This window comes from Mirounga leonina, unplaced genomic scaffold (assembly GCF_011800145.1).
Source record: "Mirounga leonina isolate KUSES-001 unplaced genomic scaffold, KU_Mleo_1.0 Mir_151, whole genome shotgun sequence".
NCBI classification, from domain to species: domain Eukaryota; kingdom Metazoa; phylum Chordata; class Mammalia; order Carnivora; family Phocidae; genus Mirounga; species Mirounga leonina.
In genome coordinates, this window is record NW_023270377.1 from 61,969,084 (window position 1) to 61,991,321 (window position 22,238).

At 38.0% G+C, this 22,238-nt stretch overlaps 1 protein-coding gene across 4 annotated transcripts in view; it reads right to left on the bottom strand.

Annotated features, from left to right (window-relative positions):
* The window catches only part of CERS6 (ceramide synthase 6), a 311,203-nt gene that overhangs the window by 127,605 nt on the left and 161,360 nt on the right, over positions 1 to 22,238 (bottom strand). For all 4 annotated transcript variants that reach the window (XM_035007836.1, XM_035007837.1, XM_035007838.1 and 1 more), the window contains exon 4: positions 14,352 to 14,409. In XM_035007836.1, the coding sequence (XP_034863727.1) occupies positions 14,352 to 14,409 (58 nt within the window). The remainder of the gene's footprint in view (positions 1 to 14,351; positions 14,410 to 22,238) is intronic.

The following is a 22,238-nucleotide window of genomic DNA, read 5'->3' on the forward strand; positions in this document are numbered from 1 at the left end:
GGCAAAAATACACAATAGAAAAAGAGTAGGCTCTCCAATAAATTGTGCTTGGAAAATTGGATATTCATATGAAAAAATGAAATTGGACCCTTCGAAAAGTCAACTCAAAATGGATTAAATCTTTAAAAATAAGATCTAAAACTATAAAACTCCTAGAAGAAAATCTATAAAGCTCCTAGAAGAAAAAACTATAAAACTTCTAGAAGAAAATCTAGGGGAAAAGCTTCTTGATATTGCCCTTGGCAATGACTTATTGCTTAGGACACCAAAAGCACAATAAACAAATGGGACTACATCAAACTAGAAAGCTTCTGCAGAGCAAAGGAAATAATCAGCAAAGTGAAAAGACAACCTACAGAATGAAAGAAAATATTTATAAATCATATGCCTGATAAAGGGTTAGTATTCAAACTAACACCTACAACTCAATAGCAAAAAAACCACAAATGACCGGATTTTAAAAATGGGCAAAAGACCTGAATAGACATTTCCCCAAAGAGAAGGTAAATGAAAAGATGCGCCACATCATTAACCATCAGGAAAATGCAAATCAAAACCACAACGAGATATCACCTCATACCTGTTAGGATGGTTATTATCAAAAAAAGCAAAAGATAAGTGTTAGCAAGGATGTGGAGGAAAGAGATTCCTTGTGCACTGCTGCTGGAAGTTGGTATATCCACTATGGATAAAAGCATAGAGATTTCTCAAAAACTTATATGACCCAGCAACCCCACTTCTGGGTATTTATCTGAAAGAACTGAAATCAGTATCTCAAAGAGATAACTGTATATCCATGCTCAATTGCAGTATTATGCACAAAGGCAAAGAAAACAGAAAATAGGAAACAACTTAAACGTTTATCTACAGATGAATGGATAAAGAAAATGTGGTATATAAATACAATGGAATACTATTCAGCCTTAAAAAAGGAAATCCTGCTGTTTGCTACAATGTGTGAACTTAAAGACATTATTCTAAATGAAATAAGCCAGACACAGAAGAACAAATACTATGTGATCCTATTTTATATAAGTAGAAGTGGAGGAAAGAATTGTGGTTACTAGAGGCTCAGGGAAAGAGGAATTAGAGAGGTATATATAGTTTTACTTATGTGAAATGAATAGTCTTAAAGATCTACTGTACAGCACAGTGCATATAGTTAACAATACTACATTGTACACTTAGTTTTTTTTTTAAAGAGACCGCACGCAGTGGAGAGGGGCCGAGGCGGCGGGAGAGAGAGAATCTCAAGCAGACTCCATGCTTACTGCAGAGCCCAACATAGGGCTCCATCTCACAAACCTGAAACTGTGACCTGAGCCAAAATCAAGAGTCAGATGCTTAACCTACTGACCCACCCAGGCAACCTGTACACTTAAAATTTCAAGACGGTAGATTTTATGTCAAATGTTCTTATCAAAAAGGGGGAGGGGTGCCTGGATGGCTGTCGGTTAACCATCTGACTCTTGAATTCGGCTCAGGTCTGGATCTTGGTGTCATGACTTCAAGCCCTGTGTTGGACTCCTCACTGGGCGTGGGGCCTACTTAAAAAAAAGAGGGAGAGAGGAAACTTCTAGAGATGACAGAGGAGTTTAGAGCATCATATATGGGTGATGATTTCATGGGTACACAGTTATCTTCAAACTCATCAAATTGTATATATTAAATATGTCCAACTTTTTTGCATGTCAATCACATTTCAATGAAAAAATAATTATAAATAAATAAATAAATAAAGTTAAATGTCTAGTTAAATATCTAAATGGAGAGGACACTCAGATATGATACCTACCTGGAATTTGAAAGTGAGGATGTTGAGGCAGAGAAGGACAAAGCACGACAATTGGGGAAGAAGAGTGGTTTGAGCAATCATGTTGCTTGTGGTGGGTTAATAGGAATAGTAATGTAAATATCTGGTGGTTAGGCTCTGGGTGCAAGGATTGAGGATGTAATTTCACAGCAATTCATAGATGGATGAGGCCTGAGGGTGGGGATAATTGAAATGACTCTCCATTATCCTTCCCAACTCCCATCCATTCACCATTTTGAGTATATGGAAGAAAGGCAAGGAACACAGAGAAGACATGGAGAAAAGTCAGAAACTTAAGTTAATAAGATGAAAGACTATAGATTGAGGTCAGGGAGGAGGAAGGATGCCCCTTCCAAACAAATACCAGGTATCTTTACAATGAGGACATGCAGGGGAATTAAGCCATCGTTTCTCTAATGCAAGCCAAGTCCTTCCCAAACACATTTCCAGTTTTATTTTCTGATTTCCCTTTCTGTAATCTCAAATAGACCCTGTATTTTTCCAGTTTTCCCATTCTGTACTCTCCATCTAAGAATGCTTTCACTATCCCCCCTATATCAATGTCATACCATTTATTAGGGTTCAAATTAAATATTACCTCTCTGAGGTTTATTCATTTCCCTCACTGAATTCCTTTTCCATGCTCAGGAAGAACCCTATACTTCTGTCATTTATTACAAACTCTAAGTATTTATAGAGAAATCTTAACTCCTCTGCCATATTACAAGATCCTTAGAGGCAAGAACCATGGGTTCCCTCTCCTGTATTTGTCACTATGTCTTGGTATAGTAGATATTTAATAATGTTAGCTAAATTCAATTAAATTCCTATGCTACTGATGATCCCAGGGAAGGGAAGAACAATACTAACATTAGCTCAAGGACTCAGACTGTCTTGCTAACTTCTTTTTCCATGATGATTAGAATAATCCCTATCAAAGGGCAGGTGCTCAACAGATACTGAAAGAATGAACAAATGAACAGAGATCAGTATTTCCCAGTGGTAACAGACAGAGGCTCTTGAAAGAACCATGAATGGTATGCCCTTTAAATAAGAGTCTTTGATCCTCAACTGCCTTGTGCCCACATTTCCACTCAGCAACACATAACAACTGCTTAAATGGCAGCTCTAGGATGATCAGAAACCATTAAGTTTTTTAATTGAAGTATGACTTACACACAATAAAATCTAAGTTCATAGACATGTGATACATATTTACATATGTACGTACCTATGTCACCATGACCCGATTAAGATCTAGAAAAGCTCCAGCACTCCAGCAGGCTCTCTCTTGCCCACGCCCTCACCCCACCCTCATAAAACTACTTCTATCAATATAGATTAGTTTTGCCTGGAAAAAGTTTATCTTATCCTTCCATTGTTCACTGCCTTATGGAAGTGTGAATTCCTCGAGGCCAAAATGGCCATCTTCTCTGTCCTTTGAATAGTCATTAGAAGGTAGATGGCACCACCACACTTTTGCTAAAAAAAATCCTAAGCAATAACAGCAATGGTTTCTAACAGGCGAGCCTATTCTCATATACATTAATAAAGGAGAAGGGCACAAAACTAACAAAACACTAATATATATGTCCACTTTATGGCACACTGTAGCTGACCCAGTACGTGGATGCTCTCTGAACCAGTTTTTTTTGGAGACACACACGGAGCTGTAATCAAAGCATGCGCTAGTCTGATTGGGATGCCCGCTGCTCTGCTCCACATCAGATAATTGTCCTAAGTACCCATACTCCCACCCCCAACACACAGACAAGACTGAGTCTTCCCTGAAGAGACAGAACACCAGTTTTAGAAGCAGAAGTAGAACATCTCATTACTTCTCTCAGAACGCTATTGTTTTTAAGCAATGAGCATCTGGTTTGTTTCATTACATTTGATGAGGAAAATGATTTATTATGATGACCATGGTATGTGAAAACCATGAGCTCTCAGATTTTATTAAAACAAACCTTGGTAAGAATAATGCTTTTCTTGTTGAATTCAGTAAAGGATCTTTCTTTATGTCAGACGATGATTCAGCTAATGCAGAATGAATGTGCAGGTAAAGATTTTGATACATGGATCAATATTTCATATCAAATTACCTGAACTCTTCTGAGAGTGACTAGTTTTCTATTCCCCGTGGAAACAGGACAGGAATGCTAATGCAATGCAGTTCTGAGGCATTGCCCTCAGCCAGAGGAAGCCTGTAGTTCTAGCTTTGTTACAGCATATAAATGAAGACCAATGTTGTTCACAGTTAAGTTCAGCCCTAAACTTTTGAGAGGTATAAGTCTATGCCTTTAGGGGACTGTCTAATAATGAACATCTTATGTAAATGAGTGTTATTTTAGTAGCCTCTAAAATAGAAGCTAGCTTTTTATTTTTAGACTTTCTACAAAGTTGACATTTTATTAAGTGAGCTGAAAAAAATAATATTCATGGTTTGATCAAGTACCAAATCCACAAACCTTTGTACAAATAATTACGTAAGAGCAAGTATCACTTCGTAATACTTGTCACTTGTACTTGGGAATCGACACAAGTATTTTCTCCTCCTCCTACAAATCCACTTCAGCCTCATGAGCTACTTCAAGTCCTGAAATCTTTCTGTCTCACCGCCTGCAGGAAGCCGTTGGTGTGAGATGTCATTCCTTCAAGACAAAGCCTGAACACAAAGCAAAGACAACCTGGGTAAAAAGTCTTCTCAATGCTCTTTAGAGAAAATTATACACACTCAAAATTAAACCCTTGCATCTCATTAAATTAAAAGAAACTATAAGCTATAACCTCAGTGCTGATGAAATGGTTTTATTATCTGAACACCCTAATTTTTCCTAGGCAATGAACAATTTCACCTAATGCACATTCCCCTAACTGTAGAGCATACTGAGTTGTCCCAACCAGCTTCTTACTGTGAATAGCGTATTAATGGTTTGTTAGTCACATTGTAGAAAGTAAATATGTATCATAGAAGGGGAGAAAAATTTGTATTGCATAATTACATAGGTTTGTGTAAAAAGGGACGATCTATACCCAGTCTGAAAATTAGCAATTTTTGTTGCGATCCAAAAATACCAAGAATGCAGAAAGGCAGAGATTCTCAGCTTTGCCGATGTGACTTTATTTGCAAGTAAATACATAAAAGCAACAATGCTTAATTTGAGCCTTTTGAATACAATCACTAAATTTAACTCTGTAATCTTAAGATATATATATATATATAGTCATAGGACACAGCCTTTGCTTTTTCTTGTTAAGTGGTCAGTCCTTATCAGCACAGTAGATCCACCGAGTCAGTAATGAAGCCTGGATACAAGTGAGCCACAATGTCAATGGTATCTCCATTTAAATTCCAGCCCTCCTACTGACTAGCTCTATAACCCAAGACAAATAACTGATCCTTGGTTACTCTTGGTTCATGAGAAGTTATGTTTCACAACACATGAGAAATGAACACTATGTGATCAGTATCATGCCTGGCCCATACTGAGTCCTCAGTGCAGCATAGCTATCATGACTTTGATTATGATGTGATTATTTTCAGTGATGCCAACACTTATCCTGGTCATGCACTAAGCCAATAGTGTTTCCAAGTCATTAACCCACACCAAAAGAGGTGGGACTTTCATTCTGAGAGTGCCACATAAATCCACTACGGAAACAGCTTGAATCTCCCCAGAATCCCACTGGAGACTAAAAAAGCTCCTTCAAAAGTCAGTACTAGGACATTCTCAGGCATCTGGGTCAAGATGATCACATAAAGGGAGCCCCTGGGAGAAAATTCAGGGATTGGGGCAGCGAGGACCAGGCAAACATGGACAGTGGGATTTTATTAAAATAAAACTTCTGTATCTCTTTGCCATTTAAGTGGAATTCAACTTTTTTATTTTCTCCTTTTTAAAAGTTACAACTATAAGCTCTTTCAAACCCAAGTATACCTAAAGTGATGCACAGTCATTTTCATTCTAATGCCCATAACTCGGGGCTAGTATTTTTAATAGAAAATAAAGTAGTAGAATGAAGCGGGGGAGATCAGAAGGGGAAACGAACCATGAGAGACTATGGACTCTGAGAAACAAACTGAGGGTTCTAGAGGGGAGGTGGGTGGGGGGATGGGTTAGCCTGGTGATGGGTATTAAAGAGGGCACGTTCTGCATGGAGCACTGGGTGTTATATGCAAACAATGAATCATGGAACACTACATCAAAAACTAATGATGTAATGTATGGGGATTAACATAATTAAAAAAAAAGAAAAGAAAGTAGTAAAGACATTTGAAAAAATTAACTATCTACAGTTCTGTCTTTCTAAAAGAATTCATTTTTATCTATTACTTTCCATTTATTTATATAAATGTTAATTATTTTCATGTACAGTTCTACTAAGCATTTTATTAGGACTATAAATAATATGGTTACTTTACAATTACTTTTAATTGATTACATGCTATTTTATCATTTTGATGATAATAATTTAAAAAATTCTATTAATATTAGACATTAAGATTGCTTTAAGTTATTTGAATTTGCTATAATTTGTGTTGCATGTAGTATGTATAGATACATGCATATGTATATTTTTAAGTTGTAATAAATAGCTACACACATGTATTTTTTGCCCCTGTATAATTCTTTGCTCAGGATACATTCATAGGAGTTGAACTGCTGAGTCACAGTCTATGAACATACATATGGTTATAATTCTGATCACCATGTTGCTTTCTCAACAGGTCATACCGGCTTGCCATAATTATTGACTATTTCAAATTTCTCACTGAATTATGGTGTATGAACTCTAAAAATGTTATATTAGTCCACGTTACTGATTTTAGAGATGTAGCGATTAAATCCCAGAGAGATGAAGTCACTTCTTCAGCCTGCAAAACTGATTAATGGCAGAATTCAAACTTAAACCCAGGTCTTCTGACTACTTCTTCTGGGTCCTCACTGTATCACCTTATCTGCAGTTTCCCACTTGCCTCAGAATATTCTCCTCAGATAGAATACCAACCACAAGTCAACAGAGAAGGGCAAATGACAGGTATGAGGGAAATCAGAAAATATTCAAGAGGGTACATGTGGGTAGAAGGGAAAACAGAAGATACAACAAGAATCATGGAAGGACAACATCTCAAGGCCATTCCAGATCATTTCCATTCCAGAAAGTGCATTTACCTAGTTGTAAGCATCAAAGCATGGCCACGACAAGGGATCTTACCGCTAGAATTGGCAGTAACACATTTAAAAGTTTCATGTCAAAAACAAAATTAAAAATTAAAAAATTTTTAAAAAGAAGAAGTTTTATTACAGGACAGTTAGGCATTCACAGCGCCCAATAGAACCTACCTCTCAATCAGTAACAATTAGTGGTATGTCTTACACTTTCCAAGTACTTTATAGCTTCCACAGCAATCCTACACAAAAGCTGAGGAAGTGAGGGCAGGCATCATTTTCTCATTTTACAGATGAGAAAAATGAGTCTCAGAGCACAGTGGTGTGATGAAACATAATTGGCAGGGCCCAAACTACCACCTCAATCTTGACTTTTCCCTCAATGTTCTCCCACAGTGACATGACTTTTATTTCTTAATAAGGTGAGTTTACTAATTAAAACAAATATACTTGAATTGCTGGATTTTTAAAACTTGTTTTCTAAGTCGTGTTGTTGTTGCTGTTTTAATGGACTCAGAAATTCTAAAGACTGCATGTCTGGCTTCTATTTTTGCCACAAGCAAGTCGATTCATCCTTCTGAAATCATTTCTTCTTTTGTGAAATGAGAAATTTGAGATGGTTGATCCTTAGGGTCTATTCCCAATGTTCATATTCTATGTCATCTGCAATTCTTTTTTTTTTTTTTTTAAAGGTTTTATTTATTTATTTGAGAGAGAGAGAATGAGAGAGAGCACATGAGAGGGGGGAGGGTCAGAGGGAGAAGCAGACTCCCTGCCAAGCAGGGAGCCCGATGCGGGACTCGATCCAGGGACTCCAGGATCATGACCTGAGCCGAAGGCAGTCGCTTAACCAGCTGAGCCACCCAGGCGCCCGTCATCTGCAATTCTGACAGAATTATTTGATGGGGCCATTAGGTGAAAGTGAAAACTTAGGGAGAACTCTAAAAGTTGAAACTCCTTCAACAAGGGACATACTCCAAGCAATTTCAAAATATTTTAAATGACACAAAGAACAAAATTTTAAATGGAGACATATTCTAATGGCTAGACAAATTTTATTTTCACTGTTAAGACAGGCAAAATGATGACAAATTTGCTGTTTCAATTTTAGAAAGAGTCCAAGCTAACCAATAAGCAAAAGAGTACACCTTGAAGCATGATACCATGGCAACGTTTTGTGGCCTTGTTGAACTTGGAAAAGCACACCAAACGAATAATGAAACTATGAATAATGAAACAAATAATGAAACAAATAAATAATGAACTATGCCTTCATTCTAAGCAGACTGAGACTGTCTAAAAGAATGGGCAAAGTGCTCATTTGGCCAAGATACTACTTTTCAATGACGGCTTTTCACCCCCTAGTCAGTCATGAAGCCAACAGAATATATGGCAACTTGCATATTTTTTAAATGTAATTAATTACAATGAATTGTCAGAGTACATAAGAGAATGCAGCAGAAGGCTGGGCTACTTATTAAGATACTGCTTCTCCCCCTCAGAGTTGGCCCTCTGCAAACTTCAATTCAGCTGGCTCTTAGGAACTGGTGCCTTATGGAGTTGAGCTTCTAAGAAGCGCTAGAGGGACGCTGGAAGATTGCAAGAGGAAGATGGGATGTGCTCCTTTCTCTTCTGCTTCCTGTTCGGGCCACCACTTCTCCATCGCCCTCTCCCCCGACGCCCCCAGCAATGCATCTTCACCCCAGCAGTGAAATTCCAGTGGCAACGGCAGCTTGCTGTTTGCAGTTTTTCCTTATTCCCACAGCCAGCCTCGTTGTGGTCCTGCTGACTCCAGCTGGTCAACGTTCCCTCTTTGATGTCTAGCTCCATGGCTCCTCCTTCTAGCTTCTAGGTTCTGATAACTCCACCCACTTCCTATGAGCCCCTGGTCCTCAGAGAGGTAGCTTCTTCCTGCCATTACTATCTCCATGATACCTCCAGGGCACGGCTCATCCCAGAATGTACAGAGTGCCAGTCCTTGAAATGTTTGTTACTGTTTCCCCAGAATGTAAATTAACTACATCACTAAGCACACTGTTTAGTTCAGCTGACTTTTTCTTCACAGTTAGACTTTCTCAAAAAAGAAGCAGTGAGATGATTTGCATTCAGGTCAAGCTCTTTATCTCATTGCAGACTGGCAGGAAAGAGTCAGCAGATCAATTACTTGGGGCAACACAGTCTTAGTGGTTCCCCAGTTAATGTTTCTTTATATTATAGTCACTCCTAAAAATAACTCCTGTGATTTCTGTCTCATAATGGGACCCTGACTGACACAGAAGTTAGGTATAGGTAATACTTGAGTAACTTGTATTTCATTATATACATGCATGTGTACAAAATGGATTGATATAAAATGTACCATAGGATCAAAAAGTTGGATATACATTAGCCTAACATGTAGATTATAAGAAAAAAATATTTCCTAAATCCCAGTTGCACGCATATCTACATTGCCTTCCTGTGACACTATATTTTAAAATGTTTTATTTATTTATTCATGAGAGTCAGAGAGAGAGAGAGAGACAGAGGCAGAGGGAGAAGCAGGCTCCCCACCTAGCAGGGAGCCCGATGTGGGACTCGATCCAGGACCCTGGGATCATGACCTGAGCCGAAGGCAGACGCTTAACCATCTGAGCCACCCAGGCGCCCAATGACACTATATTTTAAACAAATAAAGAAACTCAAAGAAAAATATTCAAAGAACTCCACCCAATACAAACTTCCATCTACAAAGGAGAAAAAAAGGTAACAGTAAATGAGAGATACTCTATTTTTTTAGGCTTGAATGTGGTTTCTTTTAGGACTTAGGAAAATGTGTTAATTTGTATGAGTACATTGTGTGATACAAATTCAGAGCACCTAAAGAAATTCTGGGTTTTCTTTTAAAAAGCACTTGTCACTTACAATCATATTTATGGGCAGAGTTGCTTGTGTCCAGCAATTACAGGAAAAGACTATTGAGATAGGCTTATCTTTCAACTATATAAATATTTCCTACTGACCTAGCAATAACTTTACCTAATAGCTCACTAACCCCCCTGTAAAGTCAATGCCTTCTAGAGTTTGCTTCATGACCAAAGTTAGTGCTATCTATAAAGTGGGTTCTAGGCTGAGAAAGTAGAACACATAACATATAACATGTGCATACCTGAGCATTATCACATCACTATAAAATATGAGGCTCATTCTTTTATTTGTCATCATGAAATTACAGAAAACATTTTGTTGATTTCATATAAATGAACACACACATACCTTACAGGGTGTCTAGAAATTTGAAAATACAGGGCCAATTATTTCATTTTTTATTATAGAGCTATTCATATGTGACTATATAGTTTATCGCCCAAACTGGGTCATTTTGAATACAAGGGAGAGGTAACTGCCTAGGACCCTAAGATAGATTGTATGGTTACCAAACTCATGTAAGAAGTCAGCCTCCAAAGATGCATTTACATATCAACTGAAAGAACTATGACATAATGGAGATTAAGTCAACACATGTTAAATAAAATGAAAAAAAAAGTATGATAAATAGTACTCTGTGCTTCTAAGTATCTTGCATGTAAATACGTAATTTCTACGTCACATAGAGTCTTATTCCATGATGTATCCTTTGACATTGCTCAGAATAGCTAGAATATTTGTAAAAATAAAGCACACATGGCAATCATGAGATTGTGCCTTAGACCTTGGACTGCATTTGCATGAAGGCCACAGGCTGCTTGCAGCCAATGACTGAGCACAACAGGAATACTAGAGTAAGGCCATTTCTAAGAAACATAGGTCTCCTCTGATGGAGACTGTGCCTCTAGGACTCTCCAACTGAACTTTCTTTAGAAAGGCAGGGCAGTCTTAGAGATTCACCGAACCTTTTTTCCTTCGCTCTCTCCCACACTGGGGGTCAGTCTTACACTGGGGTCTGAAGGCTCTTCCAGGCTCCCCCAACACCCTCCCCATTTTTGCTTATAACAGGCATTTCCCCGAATCAATTTCTTATACATTTAATCTGTTCTTGGTATCTCCCTCTCACAGGACCCAGACTAAGCACAGATGTTTATTGACCTAAATCTAGTTTATATGTATTCTAAATACAAAGAATATTTTAAAACTGAGGGCACTTGAATCAGTCACATTTACACACTGAAACTCTACTATATGTGGTAAACCCAGAGAAATACGTATACTCTCCCTACAGGATTAAGCCAATTCAAATTGGAAAAGTTAACAGCATTTAATAAGACTTCAGTGTTCAGCCTGAATGTATTTCAACATGGCAGAGAAAACCAAAGCTATTCTCATACTAGAGACTGATATCTCCTAGCCTCACCTATAAAAGGAGGTGTTCTGATGATACATGTGACAACTTCTACATCTAAAATTCTATGGTTTCCTAAAATTACTTATGAATCAATTTGTTTTTATTTTTTAAGATTCTCTATCTACTGTTGTGGGTGCATGGTGCTTTGCATTTGGTAAGTATCTCTTTAACGGAATCTTTAACAGAATTTCAGGGTAGAAAGGGTTCTAAAGTGACTTAATCCACCCTAGGAGATGACATGCATCAGGTTCATTTGACCTAAAGTCAGAAAAAAGCTGTACAGTGCAAGCTGCTCAGGCATTTTTCTAACAGCCCACGTAAGAATAAACATTTTTAATGCTGTAAGAAGCAGCTGTGGCCTCTCACCTCTTAAAATCGGTTCACTGCCTTGTTATTTTATTAAAAACACTTAAGAGTGTTGTGAAAATTCGAATTACCTTGTTTTGATTATTTCTGATGTTGACAATATACATTTTTTCCTCTTGGGTTAGATGGGCAAACACACTGTCCATTCCAAGCAAGTTAATAGAAAATATATTTTAAATATCCATTAAAGTATTTAAGGTTCTATAAATGGTAACAATGACTACATGAGGTCAAGTTAGCTAACTTAACCAAAGAAGGAAGTCATTTGGAAATCATGCTGAAGTTAGGGCAGGCTGGTGGAGTGGAGAAGTACTGGATTAAGAGACAGCCGTGCATGTTTCATTTCAGATTCAGCTTTTAATAAACTAACTGTGTGACCCCTGAAATGCTACCTACCCTCTCAGGATTTCTGCTTCTCCAGCTGTGAAATAAGAGGGTTGGACAAGATGGCTTATGAAGTCCTCCACAGCTGCTTTAGTCCCATGGATTCTGTGTGCACTTTTCTATCACACACGATGACTAACATCAAACTACAGACTCAACCAAAACTGAGAGCTTCTTAGTATTAGAGGAAGAAACCCCAAATGTGAACGATCTGACAAGAAGAAAAACATCTAGTTCTCTTCTCATTTTTATTTTTTTAGGATTTTATTTATTCATTTGAGACACAGAGATACAGAGAGAGAGCATGAGCAGGGGAGAGGCAGAAGGAGAGGGAGAAGCAGGCTCCCCGCCGAGCCAGGAGCCAGAAACGGGGCTTGATCCCAGGACTCTGGGATCATGACCTGAGCCAAAGGCAGACACTTAACCACCCAGGCGACACTCTCTTCTCATTTTTAAAGCATTTGTCGTAACCAGATGCAGTATGAAAGGGAACCAGGATAGGGGAGCCTGAGCGGCTCAGTCAGTTAAGCCTCCGACTCTTGGTTTCGGCTCAGGTCCTGATCTCAGGGTCGTGAGTCCCACGTCTGGCTCTGCACTCCGCTCGGAGTCTGCTTGAGATTCTCTCTTTGCCCCTCTCCCTACTCTCAATCTCTCTCTAAAAATAAAGTCCAAAAAAAAAAAAAGAAAAGAAAAGAAAGGAAACCAGGATAATTTAAGGAAAAGCAACTTCCAAGCAAACATTCCACTGACAGGCCCTCTTACTGCCTTCTACACAGCCACTGAGGACTGAAGGATAAAAGCTATTCTTGTTCCCTTCAGTCTGTTGGACAGAGAGAAGCAGAGCTAAGTGTCAAAGTGTTTCCTGCTCTGATGACAGATGGCCAGGCTTGATGTAGAAGGGCTAAAAGAGACCATATCCCACAGAAGGGCAAAAAAAAAAGTGCTCCTGGCTCTCACCATCTCTCTTAACCGTCAAAGCCCTTCACCCACAGAACCCAACATGAATTCCAAACTTTGACCTCAGTTAGCAACTGGCCATTCCCATGAAACACAACTTTCCCTTGTCAGCTGAAATTCCATCCAAAGCTATTTCCTATTCCAAGGTAATGACGTTGTAAGCACATTGTAAGTCATTCTTTCCAAGTAAGTAAATTTGAAAACTGTAACAGTAGGGTTCCAAAAAAGGCAGTTTCTACCACATTTATGTACCCCAGTTGAGAATTTGTTCATACTCAGCCTTAAGAATGAGGTTCATTCTTTTAAATCTATTCAAGGGGTCTCTGGGCCAGATAGCCTTAATTAAGTGAAAAATAAGTGTAGTTACTAAAGGAAAAGACAACAGGTAAAAAGAATAATCCCTCTAGGCAAATATGACATTGGGAAACAACCACTATTTATAATAGAATTTGCCACAGGCAGATAGCATCTTATAACTCAGACTTTGAAAACGCATTTGCAAATTTTCACATCAATATTTACATGAAAATTTACCAGTAAGACATGACACTTGGCACAATGCCTTACTTTGGAAAAAATTTTCTACTAAACAAAGATAACATAGATTTCACTTTAAAGCTTAATACTATAAACTTTTTAAAAAATCATTTCCAACCTTCTGCCAAATCAGTATTAGTACGTGCATGACTAAGAGAAGCTCAGTCTTCCTAAGACTTGAACTTAAGCAGCCTAACTCATTAGTAGTAGCATTCAGTATTGAAATAACCAGGAAGAAGGTTATGGCAGCCTTGAAGAATTACTTTCACAGATAAAGGTGCCTCAGTTTATGCAGGAATAGCAAAAGAGTAGTAGGGGAAACACAATCTAGGAAAGGAACTCCATTGTCCAGCAGCAGCTGGTGTTGCCGTGTTAATAGCTTTGCAAGACACTAAAACATAATTCTTGTTGGTGAAGATTATAGTGATAACACACATTGCAACAACTGATTTTTTCAATTGTATGACGTGGAAACTCTTCACTTCTTTCAAAGCATCAGATGGATTTTAAAATGTTCCTAATGGCCATAAGTAATAAGCAACAACTACAGTGGTCAGAGGACTTGTAACATCTTTCACTGGCAAAACAAATTATTTTCAAAGGTATTTTTGGTATATACCTAAAAAATATTTACTATAAAGGATAAACTACAAATATTTTTGTAAGTCAAAGAAAAATGCACAAATATTCTTCGGAAGCCTGTTACAATGATTTAAAATACTACTCTGTCGCACAGAAAAAATGAGATATAGGCTTACAGTTACATAAGAATTATATAAAGTAACTTGGCAGATCCTACCTTTTTTAGGAACCGGACTCCATAGGTAAATACATAAAGGGAAAATGAAAATCTCCACCTGTAGAAGTTTAAAAAAACATTCTATGACATCCAGTTTATGTATTCACAGCATAGTATTCTGAAACATGTGAGTGAAAAGAAGTCCATTAAATTTGCCAACCCCCCCACCCCCCACCCCGGGCCCCACCACTCCAACTAGGGATTAAGTTTAATGGGCAATTTCAGTGTTAGCTAAACACATGGGCATGGTTTATTGCAAAATCTTAAATATTAATAATTCATAACAAATTTTCTTCCAGTTACTGTATTTGCCCATCTGTTCATCTTCTCTCTCCAACATATGCATTTCCTCTTATTAATCGCTCATGAAGGAATACAGTTCAACAATACAAAGGTACGTAAGATTGCTTTGAATTCCTTGTCTAATTCAGATATTAAGTAAATAAGTTAACTGAAGTTCATACTTGTTTAAAAAATAAAAGCCTTAGTATTTTTAAGTCAGGTAAGATTTTTTCCTTCATCTTTTAACAAATACTTATCGACATCTTTGTGGATGTTTGTAAAGGAACCCACTTGGAATCTAAGTCATCCACCTGATATACGACTGTTAATGACAACCTTACACCACCCCAAACCGTACATCTAGCTGTTAGACTTTCATTTTTTTAGTGAGGAAAAACATTTTTGGTTCTCTTTCAATTTTCAATGATTCAATGTTTAAGTCTTAAAATATAAGACTTTATGTGGACAATGGTGATGTTTGCAGGAGGAAAAAAAAGTTGAAGCCCTACTTTTTACCCTAAAGATGAACCGCACTTAGATATAGGACCTAAATTTGAAAGGTGAAACTGTAAAGCTAACAGAGGAAATTGCTGGAAGAGATCTTTGCAATTTGGGGATAGCCAAAAACTTCAAAATAAGACCTTCAAGACCTCAACTTAGGAAGAAAATTCATGCATTTGATATCAAAATTAAAGATTTTATAAAATGGCCTTCATAGATAATAAACAGATAATAGATTAGATTTTTTTTTACAGTATCAAAAATTACTGGGACAATGGAACACATTAAATATGAATCTTAAATTAGACATCAGTGTTATTTAAATGTTAAATTTATTGAGTGGGAGAACTGTATTACAGTCTATGTAGGAGAATGTCCTTGTTTTTAGGGGATTTACAGTGAAATATTTAGTGGTGAAGTACCTGAAACTTTAAAAATATATACATAAGACTTTGTAAAAAGACTTTATATAAATTACATATTATATGTATATATGGTTTACCCTAGTACTCAATTCCCAATTTTACTTCTTATATTTTCTGGGTGTGAATAGCTATGCCTTTAAAGTTTCACTAATTAGCATTTCTGAGGTTATGCTGTTAGTAGTTCTATGGGGTACAAGTTATAAATGAACACAAGGGAGAAAGGGGCTAGTCAACTTAAATCTGTCAGGAGGCAAATTATGTGTTTGCAAGCCATGTAATATTTTCAAATAAGGTAAAAAAAGGGGGGGAGGGAAGGGAGGGATAGGTGATTTTAGGAGATGATTCAAATTTTAGACAAAATATTCTGGAAAAAATGACAGCTTCTGAAGGTAAGAGGAAAAGAATAATGGTGGGGGGCCTCTGAGAGCTGAGTAAGGCCCAATAGCAGACACAAGTATCCCTCGGAATTTCATTCCTGGGCTGATTCACCTTTCAAACATCCTGGAATTCAAACCAGAACTAACATTTAGAGAAGAGCTTTGAACTTCAGGGTTGAGAATCTTCAACTAATAATTCATAAAACCTGAATTCAGGAAGAAACGATAAAAACGGATGGAAGCAGTATAATAATTCAACGAAAACTTGCAAATGATAAAGAAAAGCCCTCTTGTAAGTAAAGGTGGTTCACTTACTGCAGCATCAAAGTCAAGGACTTAATTTTAACCACTTCTCCGTTACTGATTTTTGGTGGTTGTGGATAAGAGTTGTCTGTATATAAAAAAATATTAAAAAAAAAAAGAGTTGTCTGTATGTTTCCTTCTGGATGTATAAATTCTAGATCAGAACTGAAGACCAGGAACCAGAAGTGACAACCACAGGGTCCCATGCTTGGTTTTAATGTTTTGCTGGCACTATCTTGAAATTCTTCGTAACTGTTGAACAGGAGACCCCACATTTTATTTTGCACTGAGCACTGCAACTACGTAGCTGGTTCTGATTCAAACACACAGAATCTCCTAACTTTGGGCAAATCTATTATTCTTTGACCTCAGTTTTCATCTCTATAATGGGAGAGCAGGTTTATAGTATACTCTTTTGATATTACAACCCAAGGATTTGGTGGCACAAGTAATCTCCACTTCCCAACGTATGAAACCAACCTACTTCACGCATATGCAAGTCACTTTTCTGGCCTCTGAAGGCAAGTGAATTTGCAACTCCCAGATTAAAAGATTTATAACAGCTGTTTCAGCTCTAAAACTCCTCTGTTAGTAGTCAGTGATCAGGCAATTTTTATGTATAATAAAAACTTTATGGAAGTCATTGGAATTCTTATAATCACTTAATGTACCTACATTTTATTCCCTCACTAAATTGACCCAGTTTTCCTAAGATCTAGGTTCTAATACAGGACACCAATGCCTCCATCATTTGAATAACAATTTGCGATGAATAATTACAAGACAGAGTTTATTTCCACAAAATATCTGCAGGAAGCAAAATTTTCAAGCATTCTGCCACATGCATAACTTTTTTTATTTGTGTAGTTTCATATAAGTTACAGTTTTAAATTGTGTCTAGCTACAGTCTCCTGATGGATAGCCTCCACCAACTTCCCACTAAAATACCTATAAAACAAGAGGTAAATAAAAGTGCATGCAACCACAAAATAGATACATATATAACCTTCAACCTACTGCAAGAATCAGAGAATTTTACAGCAGAAAACAAACAATAAAATTAGATTTTTAAAATGTAATTCAAGGCAGAGAAAAGCAAGCTATGAGTCCTGAAGGAAGTAGGAAAATCTTAGCGTATCTCCCTTTCTCTGCTTTCTACTATCTCGGATACAAATGCAACAATCTGTATGGTCAGAAACCTGTTCTCCATCATGAATGAGGCTTTTTGGGGCAGGAGGAGAGTCCCCCCACCCTATCATTTAGTGACTGCTACTTTTAAAAGGTAAGTGGGGAGAAAGGGAAATATGTAGCTCCCTGGGGTTTCAGTTGCAGAAAAGCAGATTTAGAGACAAGATGATTTATGGTGGCATATATTCTGGGTGTTGGAGTCGTTAAATAATCCATATAAAGAGTATGAAGAACAAGGCATTAGCAATTGCTGCTTTATATGAAACTCTTCTAGACCACTGAAAATAGGCCAGGGCCTGCAAACGTCAACTGCTACAAGGTCTGAGATCTAAAAGAGGACTTTTACTAAGCAAACAAGAGGACGACAGAGAGAGGGTGGGACCCAGGGCAATCCACACACCCTCTCTGTGAGCGGGTCTAAATGGATATTGCCAAATTCAGGAATGAAAATAAGAGCTAAATGTTAACATAGGTCTACCAAGAAGTAGTGCATAAATATGGAAAGAAAAGAGCATGCTAAAGAGTCAAACAAAGACCTGTCTCCTAAAAACAACTCCCTAGAGGAACCAGATGTAATTTTTAGAAAAGTATTTGGCATTGTTAGTACGATACAAGAAGACATGTCCCTTAAAGGCCAAAGTAGAAAGCCATAATCAATAAAGGACTACTGGGTATGATAAAAAGAGAATCTAAGTGAAATAAAGAAGCAGTACAATGGTTCTAAAAATGAAGTGACAGAATATTACCCACATGGGGGGAGAGAGAAAAATGGAGATGTGTACCATGTAAAATTAAATCATTGATGTAGAAGACAAACACCCCCATATGACCAGAGAAAAGAACCAATAGATGAAAGAAGACTAGATCTGAAGGACCAGAAAAATCAAGTCTAATTATAGTTGTTTCTGAGAAAACACTACTGCAGAACTGAAATAGAATAATCAAAGACAGTAAAAAAACAAAATCTGAACAGAATAAAAGAGGACTAAATTGTATTCCAAATAATATCAATTCAAAGCCGCATTCTGACAAAAGTTTTGAATCCTTGGGTTAAAATAAAAAAAAGAAAAAATCTTCAGTACCAGGCATAAAAGCAAAAACAAGTCAACACAAAAATCAAATGAAAGTAAGTCACCATTAAAGAAACAAATGTCCAATTGGTCTTAAATTTCTCCTCTGTATTACTAACCTACAAAAGAAAGAGAAGACTCAATCAGAGCTAGCCACTGCCAGCCAAACTGCCTTTCACTTGTGAAGGAATAGGAAAAGCAGTCTCGCATAGTCCAAAGTTCTGAAAATACAGTGCTTATTAACCTTTACTAAAATATTCCTTAGCTTAATTCCAACCCATCAAAATACAAATAAAAATTAAGAATTCAAAAAGCTTAATTTTGGAATAAAAGGACTAGGGTTAGCAACATAAATAACTGCCTTAAATTTCATGGCCAAATTAAATGCTATCGCCCTTCAGGGACAATGTAATTAATATAAAATATTTAACAATAACCAGGGGATAAATCCTTAGCTTATACTAATGAAAGGAGGGGATGGAGAAGGGAAGCATTAAACTTATTCGTACAGAGACATTTCAAAAGACACTGTTGTTATGGTAATAATAGAAATATAGTTAGGAAGGTTTTCTTTTTTTTTTTAATTTTATTTTATTATGTTATGTCACCATACATTACATCATTAGTTTTTGATGTAGTGTTCCATGACTCATTGTTTGCGTTTAACACCCAGTGCTCCATGCAGAACATGCCCTCTTTAATACCCATCACCAGGCTAACCCATCCCCCCACCCTCCTCCCCTCTAGAACCCTGTTTGTTTCTCAGAGTCCATAGTCTCTCATGGTTTGTCTCCCCCTCCGATTCCCCCCCTTCATTTTTCCCTTCCTGCTATCTTCTTCTTTTTTTTTTTTTTAACATATATTGTATTATTTGTTTCAGAGGTACAGACCTGTGATTCAACAGTCTTGCACAATTCACAGCACTCATCATAGCTCATACCCTCCCCAATGTCTATCACCCTCCCTGCCCCCCCCCACTCCAGCAACCCTCAGTTTGTTTCCTGAGATTAAGAATTCCTCGTATCAGTGAGGTCATATGATACATGTCTTTCTCTGATTGACTTATTTCCCTTAGCATACAGAAGGTTTTCTTAAAAACTTTAAGTCTGGGTAAAGATGGTAAAAATAAATGACCTCTGTGCCTTGCACGAATGTAGCACTAAACAGACAGAAGAGGAATTTTGTGAAGCATCAGTTCCCAAGGCCACAGAAAAGAGTGAGAAACACCCTCCACCCTGCCGCCCCATTTTAGAGGCTGGAAAACAGAAAGTAAGTGTCAGGCTGGTTAGCAGAACCAAAAAGCTGGATCCTCAGCTGTCAGTGGAGGATGCTCAGAAGCACCACAGAATGCCAGGAAGACTCCTGAGGAGACTCTGCAAGTGTATCTACTTGGAAACAGAAGCCTAGGGATTAGCTCACCCAAGGCGGGGTTACTACACTGTTGCTAAGTGGCAAAACCCGGACACCAGCAGCACAGACTCTAAGGCCCCCTGCAAATTCCACAGAATTACAGTGCACTTTTTTTCGCCCTGAGAAGTCAATGTGTTCCACTACATTTGTTTGGACATGGAAACCTTTTATATCCATCAAACCTGAAAATTAGAATGGAAAGCTAGTAAAAACTACCACCCACTGAATCTGGTTTATTGTTCTTATACAACAAGGCTGAAAGGGTTCTTTGTTAAAATCAAGACTAATAAAATGTGCCATAAAAGTAGGGAATCAGAGCGTTGACATCTTGTGTCTTCCTGCCCGGTGTCACAAACGGCACCAGGATCCTCAGCTATAGGAGGATGAACATCCAAAGCAGCCCAGGACCTCAATTCAGCACACCATCTTAGACAGAGCAAGGCAGGCAGATGGGACCATTTTCCTTTCTTTTCTTTTCTTTTTTTACTTTATTATGTTAATCACCATACAGTACATCAGTAGTTTTTGATGTAGTGTTCCATGATTCATTGTTTGCGTCCAACACCCAGTGCTCCATTTTGCTTTCAACAATTATGGAGTACTTCCTCTATTCCGGGAGCTTTCTTCCTATCTATCTATCTATCTATCTATCTATCTATCTATCTATCTATCTATCTATTTATTTATTTGACAGAGAGAGACACAGCGAGAGAGGAAACACAAGCAGGGGGAGTGGGAGAGGGAGAAGCAGGCTTCCCGCGGAGCAGGGAGCCTGATGCGGGGCTCAATCCCAGGACCCTGGGACCATGACCTGAGCTGCAGGCAGACGCTTAACGACTGAGCCACCCAGGCGCCCAGTTCTGGGAGCTTTCTAAGCACTTTACAAATAGGAAGTCATTTAGTGAAACTATTCTAAACAACAAAATAGATACTCTTATCACCATGCCCCCTTCTCCCTTTTTTTAGCTGAGGAAACAAGTACAGAGTGGTTTACTAAATTGCTGAAGGTCACATAGCTAGTAAGGGAGAGAGCCAAGACTGGAAACCAGGCAGGCTGGTTAGTGTCCCAGCTCTTCACCATGAGGGTATACTACCTCTTCCCCAACTGTATACTCTTGAAAACTGAAGACAATGTACTCAGCTAAAATAGTGTTTTTTAACCCAAGGGACATTAATGGACACCACATAATGAGAATAGTCTCTGTCCTGATGAATAGAAATTGGCTGCCTGCAAAACTGGACATAGGGAAGGACTGCACTGGTGCTTTTATTCAATACCAGGGCAGCTGAAATAATACAGAGCTTGTCAGCTGAAGTCAACAGTAACCAGGGGGCCATTCTCCATCTTAGCCAATCATCCTCTCTACCAGCTGAAATACTATTCCTCCTTCAGGGTTAATGTCAAATGCTAGTTAGTCTATGAATCCACCTTTTCTGAATGGTGCAACAGTGAAAGCACTTAAGTCTCTCTCTGATGGTGTGTTCTCTACCCCTCTACCTTATCTTTGATTGCAGCCACAAACCTCTGACTTGCTTGTGAGTTCCAAGTAGGTAAAACAGAGTCTTATTTATCTTTGTGTTTCTGATAGCAAACATAGTGTTTTGCAAAGAACAGCTCCTAAATTGACATCTGAATTTTTATTAAAGGTATAGGTACTCCCTTTATTTATTTTAAAGTTTATTTTAACCAAAAGAGTCCATAATCTAATAACGTTATCAACGATTTCTAGGAACCCTGCAAAAATATAAATAAGAAAGGGGGAAGACATGCCAAATACTGCTAATGCATTTTTTAAAAAGATTTTATTTATTTGACAGAGAGAGAGAGAGCACAAGCAGGGGGAGCAGCAGGGAGAGGGAGAAGCAGGCTCCCCAACTTAGCAGGGAGTCCGAGGCGGGGCTGGATCCCAGGACTCCGAGATCAGGACCTGAGCTGAAGGCAGATGCTTAACGTGCTGAGTCACCCAGGCGCTCCTGCTAATGCAATTTTTTAAATGATCAACATAGTAGTAATTTGGAATCAAAGAGAGTCAACTCTGGAGTAGTATACATAAAGAAAAATATTGTTATTGAGTGTAAAACTAATGTATAGAGGGCGCCTGGGTGGCTCAGTTGGTTAAGCGACTGCCTTCGGCTCAGGTCATGATCCTGGAGTCCCGGGATCGAGACCCATGTTGGGCTCCCTGCTCAGCAGGGAGTCTGCCTCTCTCTCTGACCCTCCCCCTTCTCATGCTCTCTATCTCATTCTCTCTCTCAAATAAATAAATAAAATCTTTAAAAGAAAAAAAGAAAAAAAAAACTAATGTATAGAGCACAAGAATTTAGCATATA